Below are 19,666 nucleotides of genomic sequence, written 5' to 3'. Positions count from 1 at the left end.
ATTTTAAGACGACATCTTTGGTCAGTATATATTTTCGGTGATAATCCTCATGGAATATAAAGAGTTAGTCACCGCGAATACGTCTGCATATCGGATAATACAATGGCTGGTGATCTGGATGACCGTTGTGTTCATCGCCCCGTACACACGCGCACAGATGCGTTACTCGATCCCGGAGGAAATGAGGAAAGGGGCTCTGATTGGCAACATTGCCAGCGACCTCGGCATCGATGTGAAGCGACTGAGAGCAGGCCGTGCTCGTATCGTGACCGGAGATGGCACACAACATGCTGAGCTGAAAACGGACAAAGGAACTCTAGTCGTCGGTGAAGTGATAGACAGAGAAGAGCTCTGCGGTGAGACGATCCCGTGTAGCTTTAGTTTCGAAATCATCCTTGATAATCCCATGGAGCTGCATCACGTTACGGTAGAGATAGTGGACGTTAACGACCACTCACCCGAGTTTCAGAAAAAAGAAATAAGTCTGGAGATCAGTGAATCTGCAGTACCGGGCGCGCGTTTTTTATTAGGGAGCGCAGACGACCCTGATGTTGGAATAAACGCTCTGCAGAATTATGTGTTGTCTAGTAATGATAATTTTGTACTGAAGCAGCACTCTCGTCCAGATGGGGTGAAATACGCAGAGTTGGTGCTTCAGACGCCGTTAGACAGAGAAAAGCAGCCTCGTATCTCTCTGACGTTAACGGCTGTTGATGGTGGGAATCCACCAAGATCTGGCTCGGTGAAAATTGAGGTTACAGTTTTAGATGCCAATGACAATGCGCCCTTGTTTAACCAGTCTGTATATAGAGTGTCTGTCATGGAAAACGCACCAAAGGGCACATATATTGCTACCGTTAATGCCAGTGATGCAGATAGTGGATCATATGGAGAAATAACTTACAGCTTCGCGAATCTTAAAGGTAACATAGCTGATATATTTACAATAGACGAACAAACTGGCGTGATATATGTCAATGGTGAGATCGACTATGAAAAAGCTAAGAAATTTGAAATAGGCATAGAAGCCAAAGACCAGGGAGGTCTAGGAGACTCAAGTAAAGTTATAGTTGAGGTCATAGACGTGAATGACAATTCGCCTGCTATTAGTGTGATGTCATTTTCCAGTCCTGTGGCAGAAGACGCACCACCCGGTACAACTATAGCCATCCTTAACGTAAAAGATCTGGATGCAGGAAACAATGGCCAGGTGAGCTGTTCCATTGACGACAATGTACAATTCAAAATAAAGTCATCCTTACGAAATTATTATACGCTCGTAACGGATGCAACACTAGACAGAGAGAGAATCTCTGAATACAACATCACCATCATAGCGATGGATTCCGGGTCCCCTCCGCTTTCTAGTCGCAGAACTTTACACCTTAAAGTGTCTGACGTCAATGACAACAGCCCCATGTTCCCACAAGTTGAGTATACCGCGCATGTACTTGAAAATATCTCTCCAGGAACGTCCATATTTAGAATTAGTGCTGAAGACGTAGATTGGAATCAGAACGCACGGATATCCTATTTCATTGAAGACACATTAGTCGCTGGATCTCCTATGTCCTCTTTTATTTCAGTCAACGCCGAGACTGGTGTCATTTATGCAGTGCGTTCATTCGACTACGAACAAATGAAAAATATCACAATTCGTGTCAGAGCACAAGACAGCGGTTCTCCACCTCTGAGCTCAAATGTAACACTAAACATTCTCATTGACGACGAGAATGACAACGCGCCCCAAGTCCTCTACCCGGTCCAGAGTGGCAGTTCTGTGGTGGCAGAGATGGTGCCTCGTTCAGCAGATGTGGGATATCTGGTCACTAAGGTGGTGGCTGTTGACCTGGACTCTGGGCAGAACGCCTGGCTGTCATACAAGCTCCAGAAAGCGGCAGACAGGGCGCTGTTTGAAGTGGGTCTCCAGAATGGAGAGATCAGGACCGTACGTCAGGTGACTGACAAAGATGTCGTGAAGCAAAAGCTGACCGTTATAGTGGAGGACAACGGGCAGCCGTCTCGTTCAGCTGCAGTGGTTGTGAACGTGGTTGTGGCTGACAGCTTCCCGGAAGTGCTCTCCGAATTCACTGACTTTACGCACGACAAAACCTTTAACGACAACCTGACATTTTACCTAATTCTGGCTTTGGCCGTGGTGTCGATTCTCTTCATATTTTCGGTCATCTCCATCATCTCTGTGAAGATCTACAGATGGAGACAGAGCAGGCTGTTTTACAAATCAGCAGCCAACCTCCCTGTTATCCCCTATTACCCTCCCGTCTTCCCAGAAGGGACCCTGCAGCGCGTGTACAACTATGAGATGTGTGGGACCACAGACTCTAGGATGAGTGATGTGAAGTTCGCAAGGCCTTACAGTCAGGGCACGCTGGTGGATGTGAGTCACATGGGGACTATGCAGAGAGAACACACAGAGCAGGATCATGGAGACTTCACTGGAGAGGTGAGATGAAGCAATCATATTGCAGACGAAATATACGTTCTTCTCTCTCTTTCTATTAATCTCTCTCACTAACTCTCTCTCTCACACACACACACACACACACACACACTCCAGCCCCCGTAACCCCTCCACACCACCCCTACCACCACCACCACCATCACACCCCACACACACAAACTCGCTTTGTTTATATGTGGCCAGATATCACTGAAGTTACATTTTTATATAGAATTTCTTTGTTGTTTCTTCACTAAGTAGTGCAGTACTTTATATGAACTCTAAGTGCCGCTGTTGATTGCATCTAATCATAATCGCGGACAGGGCTACTCCTTTAATAATTCAGTCAGGAACGCGCAAATACCTAGTTGCTGTTCTACGTAACGTTCAGCTTGCATTTGGTCCATCATTGCTAGTGCCATTTCCGCAACGGCAACTGGAATATTGAGAGAAATGTATTTGTTTTGTCGCTGGCACGCGGGGTGGCCTTTGTGCGTTTTCGTGTTTTGGATGTATTCTATTGACCCTGTGGTCGGCCAGGTCCGCTACTCCATCCCGGAGGAAATGTCCGTGGGCTCCTTTGTGGGCAATCTAGCGAAGGACTTGGGACTTGATACTCAGCGACTGGTATCCGGGAGAGCCCGTGTGTTCACAGCTGGGGACAGTGAGTACGTGTTACTAGACAGAGAGAAAGGACAGTTGTTGGTTAAGGAGAGAATAGATCGTGAAGTACTCTGTGGGGACATTTCGGCGTGCAGCTTCGGTTTTAATGTTATTTTAGAGAATCCCATGGAACTCTTTAGAATTACAGTGGAAATACAAGATATAAATGACAATAGTCCCGTATTTTCGAAGAAGGAAATCGAAATGGAAATTAGGGAGTCTGTTGCGCCTGGTGCGCGTTTCTCAGTCGAGAGCGCTGTTGACAAAGACGTGGGGAAAAATACACTCCAAAAATACATATTGAGCCCTACGGATCCTTTTATTATAAAGAGCGAAGGCCGTTTGGACGATAGTGAACATATAGAGCTGATACTTCAACAACCCCTCGACAGAGAAAAGAAAACGCGTCATCTTTTAACGTTAACTGCTGTCGATGGCGGAGACCCTCAGAGAACAGGATCCGTCAGAATTAATGTAATTGTTCTAGACGCGAACGACAATGCCCCAATATTTAGTCAACCTGCTTACAAAGCATCAGTTTCAGAAAATTCCGCAAAGGGTACACTGGTTACAACAGTAATTGCTACAGATGCAGACGAGGGCTCTGGTGCAGTTGTAGAATATTTATTTGAGCATTCCACCAGTTCTATACGAGATATTTTCGCAATCGATTCTATCTCTGGTGAGATTCGAGTAACTGGAGATATAGATTATGAAAAAAACAAACAATTCAGGATCAAAGTAACAGCAAAGGACCAAGGTGGATTAACGGACTCGTGTGGAATCGTTATTGATGTAATAGACGTGAATGATAACGTTCCTAAGATAACAGTCATGTCCTTCTCCAGTGCCTTGCCCGAGGACTCCGTCATGGGCACTGTTGTTGCCATGATTACCGTGCAGGACCTAGATCAGGGAGACAACGCTAAAGTAACCTGTTCCATTGATCGCAGTCTCCCTTTCAAATTAGAATCTACAATAGCGAACTACTACAATCTGGTGACTGAATCCACTTTGGATAGGGAGCAGATAGCAGAATATAATATAACAGTCAGTGCTGTAGATGGAGGGAAGCCAGCTCTCTCAAGTGAGCAAACGCTAACCTTGAAGATATCAGATGTAAATGACCATGCCCCCCAGTTTGAATTAGAAAGCTACGATGCCCATATTACAGAAAACAACCCGCTATCGCTATCCTTCTTCTCATTGAGAGCTACGGATGATGACGAGGGACAAAATGCACGAGTATCCTACTTTATCCAGGACGGCAGCCTGAACGGTGCCCCTCTCACCTCATACGTGTCAATAAACGCAGACAGTGGTGCGCTGTACGCAAGGAAACACTTTGACTACGAACAAATCAAATCCTTCAGCGTCCTAGTGAAAGCTCAAGACGGAGGGTCTCCTCCGCTGAGCAGCAACGCCACCATCCACATCTCCATCAGAGACCAGAATGACAACGCGCCCCAGGTCCTGTACCCGGTCCAGAGTGGCGGTTCTGTGGTGGCAGAGATGGTTCCTCGTTCAGCAGATGTGGGATATCTGGTCACTAAAGTGGTGGCTGTTGACCTGGACTCTGGGCAGAACGCCTGGCTGTCCTACAAGCTCCAGAAAGCGGCAGACAGGGCGCTGTTTGAAGTGGGTCTCCAGAATGGAGAGATCAGGACCGTACGTCAGGTGACTGACAAAGATGTCGTGAAGCAAAAGCTGACCGTTATAGTGGAGGACAACGGGCAGCCGTCTCGTTCAGCTGCAGTGGTTGTGAACGTGGTTGTGGCTGACAGCTTCCCGGAAGTGCTCTCCGAATTCACTGACTTTACGCACGACAAAACCTTTAACGACAACCTGACATTTTATCTAATCCTGGCTTTGGCCGTGGTGTCGATTCTCTTCATATTTTCGGTCATCTCCATCATCTCTGTGAAGATCTACAGATGGAGACAGAGCAGGCTGTTTTACAAATCAGCAGCCAACCTCCCTGTTATCCCCTATTACCCTCCCGTCTTCCCAGAAGGGACCCTGCAGCGCGTGTACAACTATGAGATGTGTGGGACCACAGACTCTAGGATGAGTGATGTGAAGTTCGCAAGGCCTTACAGTCAGGGCACGCTGGTGGATGTGAGTCACATGGGGACTATGCAGAGAGAACACGCAGAGCAGGATCATGGAGACTTCACTGGAGAGGTGAGATGAAGCAATCACACAGTGACGTGTAGAAGCAGAACTGGAGCGCTTCGGCAGAGAACTGTGTGTGTGTGTGTGTGTGTCAGCAGGTGTAGCAGTACTGTGAGTCTAAAGAACATTAGGGATGACAGATGGCTTCTTATCTTTTATATCGCTTCTTCAGTAACTGCAGCTAATGTGTGAGTTGTAGCTACACACACAGTGTTGCATTGTGATGAAACTCCCACTGCCCTATCTTCTCTACACACACACTTGCACTCACATGCACTTACATCAGGCCCGACAATAAATGGCTGCCATCATATCCGTTTTGGCTCCACCAAAGTAACTGGTCCGAGCTGCACTGTGTCAGTTACTCATTCTATAAAGTAAACATCCTCCAGAGTGTGGCCCTTTATGACATCACTTCCTTTTTAGTGCTCTCATCGTGTTTTATAAAATCAATTTCTCATCTTTCTGTCTCTCTCACCCTCTCCTCCTCCCTCTCTCTGCCTGTGTGCAGAACAGCACAGAGCTTGGGTAGACTGACCTAGTTTCTCTCTCACACACTGGCCCAGTATTGTGTGTTTCTGTGCTGCAATAATGTGCTTATGTGTTTCTCCCACTAAACATGGGGTTTGATTCCACTTCTGGGTTAGACTTGTGCTGGTATGGAGAACTGCTCTGTTATCTGGAACCCCTCTTACAAACAGTCCCTCCCCCTTCCTCTCCCCCTCCCCCAATCTCTCTCTCTCCCCTTCCATCTCCCTTCTTCTCTCTCCCTTTCAATCGATCTCCCCCTCTCTCCACCTCTCTCCCCCTCTCTCCCCTTCCATCTATCTCTCCCCCTCTGCTACAGTACGTTATACATGTTGATGTTCACAAAAGGACAGCACCCATCACACCGGGTCTGAGACCTTGTCCAGGGTGTTGTGCTGATCCCAATAGCGTCCCAAAGCCTCCCAGGCCTTCTGACTGTGAGGGCTTTATTTATGAATGTAGTAACACATGGTGCAGCCCAGAGTGCTGATCAGGACAAAACATCCACATCTGCCCGGAGACAGTACGCATCACTTCCTCTCGGGTTGTTTAGCCAGTAAAGCACTGCATAGTTACGGAAGGACGTATACTGCCAACACGCATACGGTACTTGTTTAATTATGAATGTGCCCTTGTACCCTTGGCTTCCTGTTTACATTTGAACCTAATTTTCCAGGGTAGATTTGTTCGTATCCTAGGTGTTTTATAGGGTTTAGGTAGATATTCACTGTAAGGGCGGGGGGGGATCTGGATTTAAGGTCGGACGGTTGTGCTTCACTGAAGTCTCAGGGATGCGGTTTCTAATCGTGCCGTTCTCCGGCTCCCCTGGGACAATCGCTCCCCGGTCATGTGAGGTTGCTATGGTAACGCCTCATCAGACACACAGCTCTGTACCGTGGTGGCAGCGGGCCAGTGGTGTGATTGTCGACTTGGAAAACGATAACGTTGTTATTTCTGGACTTGTTTTCAAACGATTTGTGTATCTGATTGCGCCCTGTGTTTGTAGCACGTCGCAGGGTTTGAGCGATGTGAATGCGAGGATATGTGCAGCCATGTTCTCATCTAACACCAAAACACTCTCCCCTCCCGTCACATAGAGAAGTCAAGACTGTATCTGTGTGTGTGTGTGAAGGCTAGTAAGTCAGGGTATGTGAATATCTCATGTGTATGTGTTTGTTGTGTTCAAACGGATTGAGTTATGTAGAGAGAATGTGTGCAGGGGGCTATATTAGAGTAAACCAGCCTATGTATTGTGTAGTGTACGTTCCTAGTTATATCTATGCAAACACAAATGACACAGTGGAGTGATTGAACTTCCGGTGAACACTGAGGAGGACAGAGGGAGCAGGGGAGGTGTCACACACACACACACGCCATTGCACCAGCAGAGGAGAGGAACACAGAGATGGAGGTTTATGGGTGTGTGTGTGTGTGTGGTGCGGGGGTTGTTGCCACGACGACTGGTTGAATCACAGTAAGGACTGCACCAATCCCGTGGAAGAAGGGGCGTCAGCTGAGCAGGGTTAGGCTTGTGGTTTACAGTGCAGAGACACAGGAGAGTGCCACCTGGTGGATGTGTTTCAGCCCTCCCTCACACACACACACAGACAGACCTGCAGGAGGGCAGCGCTGAGCCGGGGGGAAGGGAGAGCTGTGTGCGTGTGCATACTTGTAAGCCTGTGTGTGTGTGTGTGCTTTTACATAATGTGTGTGTTTGTGTAGGTGCATGTGTGTGTGGTGGCCCACATTTTTTCTGACATCTTATTTGCAATTGGAGGCATCTGGATGTTTATGACCTTTTGTTCCATCATCATACAACTGCAAATACTTCAGCATGTCACAGATCTGAGAAATAACTGAACATGATATGTGCTTCATGTTAACAAAACTGTTCTTACTTTCTTTTCCATGTGTGTCTGCCCCCTGTGTTGCTGTCACTGCAATAGGTAAGAGAATACATTTAGATATATCTTTATTTTCCCCTCTCTACCTCCTAATCTATCTCTGTTTCTTGATTTCTCCCTGTCTTTCTCTCTGTGAATCTCTTTCACCAAAACACACACACACAGCTGCCTGCACATCAGCAGTAGTGCTGTTCTAAATAAATCAAAGCATTACGAAATGGTGGCCATCGAGAGGGTAGTCATGTGATATAGGTTACGCGGGTGGGGTGTGCCTGGAATAATTTCCCCGATGAAAATAATCTGTTATTTCGCTACACTCGAATATATACTAACTCATCACAATGAACTTTGTTGTGAATCTCAAATAATTACTATCTAGTGGGCGCCGAATGGCATTCATATTGCCATTACATCTGTTTTTGTTCGTAAATGACATCCATTTGAGCCTCTCGGGAGATTGTTGTCTGCTCTCTTGCTTACGTAGCTCTCAGACACGCGCTGACGTCACTCGTGTGTGGCGCATGCACTAGCACAGGCTCTCCGCCTGTGTGGCGCTGTCCACCTGCGTGGTGCTGAAACGCTCCGCTCGGCGCAGTGCTGAGAGGCTGAGAGGCTGAGAGCTGGTTAGAGCGCTTGATCTTACGTCTCACTCATGGTGCGTTGTCCTTCAGGGCTTGGTCTCTTGCCACGAAATTGGGTCATGATGTGTCACTTGTTTTTCGCACAGAATCATGATGTTTTGATGAGTGGTCAACGTGAAAGAAAAATAAAATTTCTTAAAAGTTCTTGTACATTTGTATTTTTTGTATTTTTTGTAGTATTTTTTGTAATATTTGTATTTTTGTATTTTTATATTGTAATTTACGGCAACTTATATTTATCCCACTTAGTACTGCTAGTTTATGTACCCTTAGTATAGTTAGTCCACATATTTAAATTTTAGGTATATGTTTATTGTATGCACCTTCCTGCCAAAGCAAATTCCTTGTCTGTGCAAACTTTCATGGCGAATAAATCCCTTTCTGATTCTGGTTCTGATTCTGATAAAATGCATACAAATATTATGCATCAGGCTATTTTGTTTTGGTTTAATGGAAGTGTGATTTTGTATTTTGGCAGTTCTCTGTAATGTGTGTTATATGCACAAGGCTACGTATATGTGAAATGAAGTTGGCAGTTGTTATTGTGTTGCCGTATTGGAATTATTTTCAGATTAGAGTAAAAAATCTATTTAATCTATAAACGTCACCTCTTTAACGTCATGCGCACCGTCGCTCCCCCCTCCCACCCTTTCTTTCCTTCTCCAGTTCTCGCCCCCTCCTGTGTGTGATATCAGGACTCTGAGTCTCTCCTCACGCGCTGCGCACACACAGACTGCGCTTCCACCTCACTGCCACGCGACGGCAGAAACAATATACAGCAGGATTAGGGCTTGATAGTCACACTGTACCATGTACTGTAGGTCTACATAATAATTGGTTGTATTCCTTTTTATTATGGTTATGATTTTCAATACGTATATTCATCATTTTTAATTAGTATCACTGTTGTTATTAGTATGTGTGAAGAATATGTTCTATTAGCAGAAGCAGTTCATACTGTTTTTTTTTCTTCATCTTTTTTAAGCATCACAAGTGTAGTCCAAAGGAAATGCAGGACGTACAATGTGCTGGATGCGGTCAAAGCATCTAAATAGAAGCAACCATAGACCATTGTTTTACATTGTGTAGGTGGCCGGGGTGTCCACTAAACAATCCAACCTGAGTCGAGCCAATGCAACCCACTAGTGAAATAGTACTCTGTGTCTTTAAGGCAATGCGAGTGTGTGATTGGTTAGAAAAGGGGCTTCTCTCTGCCAATGCAGTACAGATCAGTAGTGAGGGATCTACTCCCTCCCCTCAGCAACAGCATCGCTACCCAGACCATGCTCAGAGCTGGGAGCTCAGCTGCCAACGACTGGAGACAAAAGATGATCTGTTTCCATGTCTTCGATATGTGTGATGAAAGCAAGACGGTGGATCTAGACGTGTTTCATGCTGTGTGTGGTGAGAATCTGCAGTGAAAAGGAGAATGGAAGAAACCACCATCAGGATTCGATGCCATTGGAGGTGGCACGTTCTGTGGATGTATATTTTTCTTCTTCTCATGGATACAACGGAGGCGCAAATTCGTTACACCGTTCCAGAGGAGTTAAACCAAGGCTCTGTGGTTGGAAATTTAGCTAAAGATCTGGGTTTAAGCATCTCTGATATATATGACCGTAAACTGCGGATTGCTTCAGAAAGTGGGAAGCAGTATTTCAGCGTGGATTTGGGAAAGGGTGAATTGGTTGTCAGTGACAGGATAGACAGAGAGGGTTTGTGTGGAGAAAATGTCCAGTGCTTGTTACCGTTGGAGGTCGTCGTTGAAAATCCTTTACAATTACACCAGGTTGAAATCGAAATTCAAGACATAAACGATAATTCACCCAGTTTCCTTACAACTGAAAGAATTCTAAAAATTGCAGAGTCGACTAATCCAGGTGCAAAATTCCCGCTGGAGAGCGCAAGTGATCCTGACGTTGCTTCTAACACTTTGCGGTCTTACAGTATAAATGAAAATGCACATTTTGTATTGAACATTAAGACACAAGACGGTACAAAAATCCCCGAGCTGGTCTTAAAGACACAACTAGACCGAGAGAAGCAGGCAGTTCATCAGCTTGTGCTAACAGCTGTAGACGGAGGGAATCCAACACGTTCTGGCACCTCTGAAGTCACTGTTGTGGTTTTGGATAACAACGATAACGAGCCACTGTTTGAGAAAGCTTTTTATGAATTATCCGTTCCTGAGAATACACAAATTGGCACATTGATAGTAAACGTAAAAGCAATAGATTCCGATGAAGGATTGAACAGTGAAGTGGAGTATTACTTTAGAGATCAGACACCAGAAATAACAATGGCCTTGTTTGACGTTAACTCAGAAACCGGGGACATCACTGTCAAAGGACCGCTTGACTATGAACATTCGACCCTGCATAAATTTGACATTATGGCAAAAGATAAAGGTAATCCACCGATGGCCGGACATTGTAGTGTGAAAATTAATATTTTAGATGTTAATGATAATGCTCCCGAAATTATAATAACGTCCCTAAGTAGCCCAATACCTGAGGACTCAGCCCCTGGTATGGTCATTGCACTTATCAGCGCAAAAGACCTAGACGTTGGTAAAAACGGTAAAGTTACGTTGAGTATGATGCCAGGCCCACCATTCACACTGAAGGCCTCTGTCTCCAACCGTTACGCACTGGTGACGAATGGTCATTTGGATCGTGAATCTCACAGAGAATATGAAGTTGTTCTAAACGCAGTTGATTTAGGTTCACCGTCATTGACTGCGAAGAAAATAGTAAAGGTTGAAATTTTAGATGTGAATGACAACGCTCCCGTTTTCTCCCAGCCGTTATATACGGTGTATGTGAAAGAAAACGGAACCCCGGGATCGATATTGTGTTCAGTAACTGCCTCTGATCCAGATACAGGAGAAAATGCCAAGATATCATACTCTATACTAGACACTAAAGTGCAGGACGTTTCTGCCTCGTCTTATGCTTACATCAACTCAGACAACGGCAGCATCTACAGCATGCACTCGTTTGATTATGAGAAGCTAAAGGTGTTTCAGATGAAAGTGCAGGCAAAGGACCACGGCTCTCCTTCTCTGAGCAGCAACGTCACGGTTCATGTTTTTATCCTGGACCAGAACGACAATGCCCCTTCTGTTATTTACCCTTTCGCCGTCATGGGCTCTGTCTCCCACCAGAAGATGCCCCGGTTCTCTAAAGCAGGCCACCTCGTCACCAAAGTAACGGCAGTGGACGCTGACTCGGGCCATAACGCCTGGGTTTCCTATAGACTGGCGGAGGCCACAGACGCCTCTCTGTTCAGCGTGAATCTATACACAGGGGAGGTGAGGACTAAACGCGCTGTTTCAGAGCAGGATGACTCCTCTCAGAGGCTGCTTATAGAGATAAAGGACAACGGGGAACCGGTCCAGTCCGCCACAGTCACTGTCAACATAATGGTAGAGGACGGGCTTCACGAGCCCATGTCAGACTTTCACTTCAAAACTTCAGAGCCCAGCAAACGGAACAGTAAAATCACTTTTTATCTGATCGTGTCTCTGGCCTCCGTGTCAGTGTTGTCTTTGTTGACTTTCCTCATATTAGTGGTGAAGTGCGCTAAAAACAGTCGGAGCAACTCGAGTTGCTGTATCAGACGGGCTGACTCTGACGGATACAAGAATCCCAACAGAAACCTGCAGATCCAGCTCAACAGTGACGGGCCTATTAAGTATGTGGAGGTCCTGGGAGGAGACATGTTGTCTCAGAGCCAGTCCTTCAGGTCGTGTATGTCTCCGATGTCAGAGTTCAGTGATTTCACCATGGTTAAGCCCAGCAGCACCACTGACTTTAAGGACATGATAAACGTGCTTGACGCATCACTTCCTGACAGCGCGTGGACGTTCGAGAGTCAGCAGGTGAGCTCAGAAATTCTTTGTTTTCTTGGGTTTGTTGTGCTTGACCAAATAGTTTTTTTTCCTTCTTCTATTGTGCAAGGAGGAACGTTATATATTTTCGATTAATGTAATGTGTTTTTTTTTATTCATTTCACATGGTATGCTGTTTCATATGAGGTGTAAATCTTAAACATTTACGATAGGCCTAGGCTACTTGTTATCGGAAATGTGGAGCTGTCCAGAATCGTGGACCTGAAATGGCAACAGCGTTTAATTATGGTGACAGCTATAGCAGTAAAACTTTAGTAGGCTATCACGTTGCTATTGCTTCCATGTATTTTAGGGCTTTTGGTGTATTGTGCCTTTCAAGACCAATTAACTTCATGAGCAAACATCCATGTATTACTGTGTCAAACCTATAGTGATATACATATTTGCATTATCGATTTACATAAGAATGTGAAAGAACAGCCTTGTCTCCACATGCTACTAAATCAGCTGCACTCTGTACTGTGCTGTCTCTTTATGGTGGAGCTGCTCCCATTCAGACTCTATTGGAGCGCTGTGAACCAATCATGTGCTGAACTGTACAAAGAGATCTAGTCCCTCCTCCTCCACCCAATCCACAACATAATGCTTATAGAGCTGGAGGAGACGGAGCTTCACTCGGATACAGAAATATAGGAGAGATATAGGAGATATATCTTTACTGAAAATAATAGCTTTAATTTGGCTGCGTCGTCCTGCAATGCATTGGAATATAAAACCTTTGCCTAATCTAAGGATACGTTGGTGGAAATGGAAACTTTAATGAAGATAAGGGTGTTACTGTGGTGCGCGTTGCCGCTGTCCTCGCTGCTATGGAATACAATAGAGGCGCAGACGCGCTACACCGTTCCCGAGGAGCTAGATATGGGATCCGTTGTTGGGAACATTGCGAAAGATCTTGGTTTGCAAATCTCGGAGATTTCTGATCGTAAACTGAGAATTACCTCTGAGGGCGGTAAGCAGTATTTCACTGTGGACATGGGGAAAGGCGAGCTCATTGTTAATGAAAGGATAGACAGAGAGAGCCTATGTGGACAAAGCGCCGGTTGTCTGTTGCCTTTAGAAGCTATCGTAGAAAACCCACTGCAGATGTATCGTGCTGAGATCGAGATACAGGACATAAACGATAATTCACCAGTTTTTCTAAACAGTCAAAACGTTCTAAATATTCCCGAGTCTAAAATGCCGGGTGCAAGATTCCGTTTAGAGTCAGCCCAAGACCCAGATGTTGGCTCCAATTCATTACGTTCATACACCATCAGTAAAAATGAACATTTCGTTTTAGATATTAAAACAAAGAAAGATGGATCCAAAGTCCCAGAACTAGTTTTAGAAAAAGCGTTGGATAGAGAAAAACAGGCCATGCACCGCTTACGGCTCACAGCCGTAGATGGCGGAATACCAGCGAAATCAGGGACAGCAGAAATAACTATTCACGTGTTGGATAGTAATGACAATGCACCTGTTTTTGATGAAAGTACATATGACGTCAAATTAGCTGAAAACGCTACACCAGGTACTGTAGTTGTCATTACCAAAGCAGTAGACCCTGATGAAGGCGTCAACAGTGAGATAGAGTATTCATTTGGACCTCATACGGAGGAATCACTACAGAATCTAATCAGTATTGACCCCCAAACCGGTGAAGTAAAGGTGAAGGGAGAGATAGACTTTGAGACGAGGCGTTCTTTTAAGTTTGACATACTTGCAACAGACAAGGGTGTACCCCCAATGCAGGGCATTTGTAGTGTAAATATAGACGTTACGGATTTGAACGACAATGCCCCCGAAATCGTTTTGAAATCCCAGCCCAGTCCAGTTAAGGAAGATGCTCCTGTTGGAACTGTTGTTGCGTTGATCAGCGCCAAAGACATAGACTCTGGGAGCAATGGTAAAGTTAGCATCAGTTTACCGTCTGGTTTACCATTTACTTTAAAACCATCCATATCTAATAACTATGCTTTGGTGACCAATGCAGTTCTAGACCGGGAAACTAATTCAGAGTATGCCGTTGAGATTAGAGCATCCGATGAAGGGACGCCGTCTCTCAGCTCAGAGAAAACAATTAGAGTTCGTATCTTAGACGTAAACGATAACTCGCCTGTTTTTAATCAGCCGTCATACACTATTTACGTGAAGGAAAATCTCACTCCGGGGTCTATACTCTGCTCTGTGTCTGCATCAGATCCAGATACAGGAGAAAATGCCAAGATATCATACTCTATACTAAGCACGAAAGTACAAGACGTCTCGACCTCATCTTATTTTTACGTAAACTCAGACAACGGCAGCATCTACAGTATGCACTCGTTTGACTATGAGAAGCTGAAAGTGTTTCAGATTAAGGTGCAGGCAAAGGACCACGGCTCTCCGTCTCTGAGCAGTAACGTCACGGTTCATGTTTTTATCTTGGACCAGAACGACAATGCCCCTACTGTTATCTATCCCTCCGCTGTCATGGGCTCTGTCTCCCACCAGAAGATGCCCCGGTTCTCTAAAGCAGGCCACCTCGTCACCAAAGTAACGGCAGTGGACGCTGACTCGGGCCATAACGCCTGGGTTTCCTATAGACTGGCGGAGGCCACAGACGCCTCTCTGTTCAGCGTGAATCTGTACACAGGGGAGGTGAGGACTAAACGCGCTGTTTCAGAGCAGGATGACTCCTCTCAGAGGCTGCTTATAGAGATAAAGGACAACGGGGAACCGGTCCAGTCCGCCACAGTCACTGTCAACATACTTGTAGAGGACGGGCTTCACGAGCCCATCTCAGACTTTCACCTCAAAACTTCAGAGCCCAGCAAACGGAACAGTAAAATCACTTTTTATCTGATCGTCTCTCTGGCCTCCGTGTCAGTGTTGTCTTTGTTGACTTTCCTCATCTTAGTGGTGAAGTGCGCTAAAAACAGTCGGAGCAACTCGAGTTGCTGTATCAGACGGGCTGACTCTGACGGATACAAGAATCCCAACAGAAACCTGCAGATCCAGCTCAACAGTGACGGGCCTATTAAGTATGTGGAGGTCCTGGGAGGAGACATGTTGTCTCAGAGCCAGTCGTTCAGGTCGTGTATGTCTCCGATGTCAGAGTTCAGTGATTTCACCATGGTCAAGCCCAGCAGCACCACTGACTTTAAGGACATGATAAACGTGCTTGACGCATCACTTCCTGACAGCGCGTGGACATTCGAGAGTCAACAGGTGAGCTCGGCACAAAATTTGTATTTGTTCTCGTCTGCTTGGTGACTAAGTCATCGTTAATTCGATATATTTTTATTTGTAATGCGGTTTGACGTTTTTGAGCCTAATATCAGAGGTAGCATATTCATCCTTTTCTTTCAACTTATTTTCTTGTCAGCTTGGGTCCATTGCATTTGATAAAACTGGGCTCTTCTCTTACTCTTTTTACGTTTTCGGTTAGTAACACGAATAATTAAAAGGACTACCCTTCATCCTAAATGTTATAAGTTATTTTTGCACTTGAGGAAACGAGGGTATTTTGAGGGGCTGTGCTCTTCGCTCGCCCTCAGGCCTAGATTGTGGCGCTGTCCATGGTTCTGATTTCCTCTTCCTCGTATTTTGACTTCTGTGTCATCATAATATTAATCCTATAACATGTTAACCGGAAACCCATATAGATTTTTCAATTATGAAGTGTTTTACATATGACAGTTATAATCTTAATATACATGTCTGAAGGATATGACCTTCATTGGTTGTGCTGAAATATAATTAGCAATTAGATTCTGTTTGATACTGTTTGTTTCTTGATGCTGATTACACTGTATAATAATAACTTCCACGGCTTTTATGGTAAATATAGTCTTGAAAAGCCGTTCACTGCTTTCACATGGCATATTTTTTGTATCTTGGATTTAATTTGAATCATTCTTAGTGTTAGACGTAATCAAACAAATACTATTGTAAAACTTTACGTCGATATAACTTTCCGTAACACTTTGAGCTTCTCATTATGCCTCACATACTGTACTGTGTGTTTAAGGAGCAGCACTGCTCACAGTCCATTGGAGCACTAGAGCACCAATAGCATACCGAGATGCACAAAGAGATCTGCTCCCTCCCTAGGCTACAGCACCATAATCGTGAAATGACTAGGGCTGAGAAGGACGGAGCTGCAACTGCAGAATGGAAATTACAAACCGTCTGTGCAGCGATGATCAGTAAGATCTCTTGACCGTTATTACATGTACTGGCAATGTCTTACAAATTAAGACATCTGGCAACTGTTCTTTTTCTCAAGCATGGGAATCCTATTTGGAACGATGTTTTTACATTTGCGGACGGTGATATTGCTCTCTCTCATGTGGAATATAACCGAGGCGCAGACTCGCTACTCAATTCCCGAGGAGATGAACGTGGGATCCGTTGTTGGAAATTTAGCTAAAGATCTGGGATTGGAAATTTCGGAGGTTTATGACCGTGAACTACGAATAGACTCAGAGGGCGGTAAGCAGTATTTCACTGTGGACTTGGCGAAAGGCGAGCTCATTGTTAATGAGAGGATAGACAGAGAGAGCCTATGTGGACAAAGCGCCGGTTGTCTGTTGCCTTTAGAAGCTATCGTAGAAAACCCACTTCAGATGCATCGTGTTGAAATTGAGATAAATGACATAAATGACAATTCACCTGTTTTTCAAAGCAACCAGAATGTCTTGAGCGTTGCTGAGTCTACGGTACCGGGTGTAAAGTTTCGTTTAGATTCCGCACAAGACCCGGACGTGGGCTCGAATTCCATACGCTCATATACACTCAGTAAAAATGGACATTTTAATTTGAATGTCAAAACTAATAAGGATGGTACAAAAGTTCCCGAGTTAGTTTTAGATAAAATGTTAGACAGAGAGCAATTAGCAACACACACTCTTTATCTAACAGCTGTAGATGGTGGAAATCCAGCGAGATCTGGAACAACAGAAATAATCGTTCGAGTTCTAGATCATAATGACAACGCACCTTCATTTGAAAAGTCACTTTATGACGCAAAACTGCAAGAAAACATCCAGATTGGAACCATTATTCTAACAGTGAAGGCTATAGATATAGACGAAGGTGTCAATGGCGAAATATTTTATACTTTTGAGCCACACACTCCTGAATTCATTCAAAATATGTTTACAATTGATTCTGAAACAGGAGAAATCGCTGTCCGTGGAAAGCTAAATTTTGAAAATGCAAGCTTTCATAAATTTGATATTCTAGCAACTGATAAAGGGCCCTTAGCAATGCATGGACTGTGTACTGTTGAAATAGACGTAATAGATGTGAACGATAATGACCCCGAAATCATTTTGAAATCGAAACCTAACCCTGTCAAGGAAGACGCACCAATCGGCACTGTTGTAGCCCTCCTAAGAACAAAAGATTTAGATTCCGGCGATAACGGTAAAGTTAGTCTAACTTTACCACCCGGCATACCATTTAAATTAAAACAATCAATGTCTAACAATTACGCTTTGCTTACTGATGTCATGCTAGACAGGGAATCAAATGCAGAGTACAGAATAGAGATAACAGCAGAGGATTCTGGGACACCCCCTCTATCATCAAGGCAGATCATTACGGTTAGAGTTCTTGACGTTAACGATAATCCCCCGGTTTTCTCTCAGCCGTTATATACAGTGTATGTGAAAGAAAACGGAACCCCGGGATCGATATTGTGTTCAGTAACCGCCTCTGATCCAGATACAGGAGAAAATGCTAAGATATCATACTCTATACTAGACACTAAAGTGCAGGACGTTTCTGCCTCGTCTTATGTTTACATCAACTCAGACAACGGCAGCATCTACAGTATGCACTCGTTTGACTATGAGAAGCTGAAGGTGTTTCAGATTAAGGTGCAGGCAAAGGACCACGGCTCTCCGTCTCTGAGCAGCAACGTCACGGTTCATGTTTTTATCCTGGACCAGAACGACAATGCCCCTTCTGTTATTTACCCTTTCGCCGTCATGGGCTCTGTCTCCCACCAGAAGATGCCCCGGTTCTCTAAAGCAGGCCACCTCGTCACCAAAGTAACGGCAGTGGACGCTGACTCGGGCCATAACGCCTGGGTTTCCTATAGACTGGCGGAGGCCACAGACGCCTCTCTGTTCAGCGTGAATCTGTACACAGGGGAGGTGAGGACTAAACGCGCTGTTTCAGAGCAGGATGACTCCTCTCAGAGGCTGCTTATAGAGATAAAGGACAACGGGGAACCGGTCCAGTCCGCCACAGTCACTGTCAACATAATGGTTGAGGACGGGCTTCACGAGCCCATCTCAGACTTTCACCTCAAAACTTCAGAGCCCAGCAAACGGAACAGTAAAATCACTTTTTATCTGATCGTGTCTCTGGCCTCCGTGTCAGTGTTGTCTTTGTTGACTTTCCTCATCTTAGTGGTGAAGTGCGCTAAAAACAGTCGGAGCAACTCGAGTTGCTGTATCAGACGGGCTGACTCTGACGGATACAAGAATCCCAACAGAAACCTGCAGATCCAGCTCAACAGTGACGGGCCTATTAAGTATGTGGAGGTCCTGGGAGGAGACATGTTGTCTCAGAGCCAGTCCTTCAGGTCGTGTATGTCTCCGATGTCAGAGTTCAGTGATTTCACCATGGTTAAGCCCAGCAGCACCACTGACTTTAAGGACATGATAAACGTGCTTGACGCATCACTTCCTGACAGCGCGTGGACGTTCGAGAGTCAGCAGGTGAGCTTTTTAATGAACATATTTCACTTTTTGTTCCAACAGTTTGTTTGTTTGTTGGCAGAACTTTATGGCTTGCGTCTGTTTCGTTAATAATAATAATAATATGAATAAAATAATACATTAAAAACATTCCAGTTCCTAACAGGCCGCTGGCTACATTTACTCAGATTGTCCACCTATTTATTTGGCCACTGTGTAGTCTACTCGTCACACAGTTATCGTTCATTTTCGTTAATTACTTGAATTGGATATTGTGTGTGCCATAGCTTACAAAAAACAACAACACTTGAATCACTACGAATAATTGTGCTCTTTCCTTTCAAACACGCTCATCGCCGTTTCATTTCAGCACCATAGCTGTGGTCAGCGACTGTCTCCACAGGCTAAGTCTAATGCTCGCCATTCTAATGTGGCTCATTACACATGATGTAGCCTGCATTGATGCAGCACAATAGGGGAATTAATATTGATTGAATGAATCACTATCATTAATAAACGCTAGACAATGGATTATAACCACAAAGCCCCATTCAAAGATCAGATAGTGTATGCATTTGCTTGGTATACAGCGTCCTGTACCTTTAAGTTTCCTCCTCATAGCTATTGGTTTGTGCATGTTTTCGGTGTCCACCAATAGCGTGCAGAGCTGCACAAAGAGATCTTTTCCCAACCCCCGTAGCATC

General features: G+C 44.9%; 3 protein-coding genes and 1 pseudogene across 3 annotated transcripts; all 4 read left to right on the top strand.

Annotated features, from left to right (window-relative positions):
- Nucleotides 1-157: 157 nt before the first annotated feature.
- Nucleotides 158-8,348, top strand: LOC136962833 (protocadherin beta-3-like). Its single transcript, XM_067256728.1, has 4 exons — nt 158-2,464; nt 3,002-3,125; nt 4,338-5,308; nt 8,262-8,348. The coding sequence occupies exons 1-4, from the start codon at nt 158-160 to the stop codon at nt 8,346-8,348; spliced, it is 3,489 nt and encodes a 1,162-aa protein (XP_067112829.1).
- Nucleotides 8,349-9,801: 1,453 nt separating this feature from the next.
- pcdh1g22 (protocadherin 1 gamma 22) lies at nt 9,802-12,818 on the top strand. Its single transcript, XM_067256726.1, has 2 exons — nt 9,802-12,255; nt 12,783-12,818. Exons 1-2 carry the CDS (start codon nt 9,802-9,804, stop codon nt 12,816-12,818), a joined length of 2,490 nt encoding a protein of 829 aa, XP_067112827.1.
- A 182-nt stretch (nt 12,819-13,000) lies between these two features.
- Nucleotides 13,001-15,812, top strand: LOC136962831 (protocadherin gamma-C5-like). The gene is made up of 2 exons (XM_067256725.1): nt 13,001-15,477; nt 15,807-15,812. The coding sequence occupies exons 1-2, from the start codon at nt 13,033-13,035 to the stop codon at nt 15,810-15,812; spliced, it is 2,451 nt and encodes an 816-aa protein (XP_067112826.1). The 5' UTR covers nt 13,001-13,032.
- A 747-nt stretch (nt 15,813-16,559) lies between these two features.
- On the top strand, nt 16,560-19,662 carry LOC136962830 (protocadherin gamma-C5 pseudogene; annotated as a pseudogene).
- The last annotated feature ends 4 nt before the right edge of the window (nt 19,663-19,666 follow it).

Source organism: Osmerus mordax, chromosome 19 (genome assembly GCF_038355195.1).
Source record: "Osmerus mordax isolate fOsmMor3 chromosome 19, fOsmMor3.pri, whole genome shotgun sequence".
In the NCBI taxonomy this organism is placed as follows: Eukaryota; Metazoa; Chordata; class Actinopteri; order Osmeriformes; family Osmeridae; genus Osmerus; species Osmerus mordax.
Note: the sequence above shows the minus strand (reverse complement) of the source record. Positions and strands in the feature narration are given on the sequence as shown.

Bases quoted from the DNA above. Each gene is read 5' to 3' on its own strand.
- LOC136962833 (XM_067256728.1), top strand. From the start codon at position 158: ATGCGTTACTCGATCCCGGAGGAAATGAGGAAAGGGGCTCTGATTGGC. The intron at 2,465-3,001 runs GTGAGATGAAGC...GTGGTCGGCCAG, and splicing joins ATGGAGACTTCACTGGAGAG to GTCCGCTACTCCATCCCGGA. The intron at 3,126-4,337 runs GTGAGTACGTGT...TCTCATTGAGAG, and splicing joins TGTGTTCACAGCTGGGGACA to CTACGGATGATGACGAGGGA.
- pcdh1g22 (XM_067256726.1), top strand. From the start codon at position 9,802: ATGGAAGAAACCACCATCAGGATTCGATGCCATTGGAGGTGGCACGTT. The intron at 12,256-12,782 runs GTGAGCTCAGAA...GCTCCCATTCAG, and splicing joins GGACGTTCGAGAGTCAGCAG to ACTCTATTGGAGCGCTGTGA.
- LOC136962831 (XM_067256725.1), top strand. From the start codon at position 13,033: ATGGAAACTTTAATGAAGATAAGGGTGTTACTGTGGTGCGCGTTGCCG.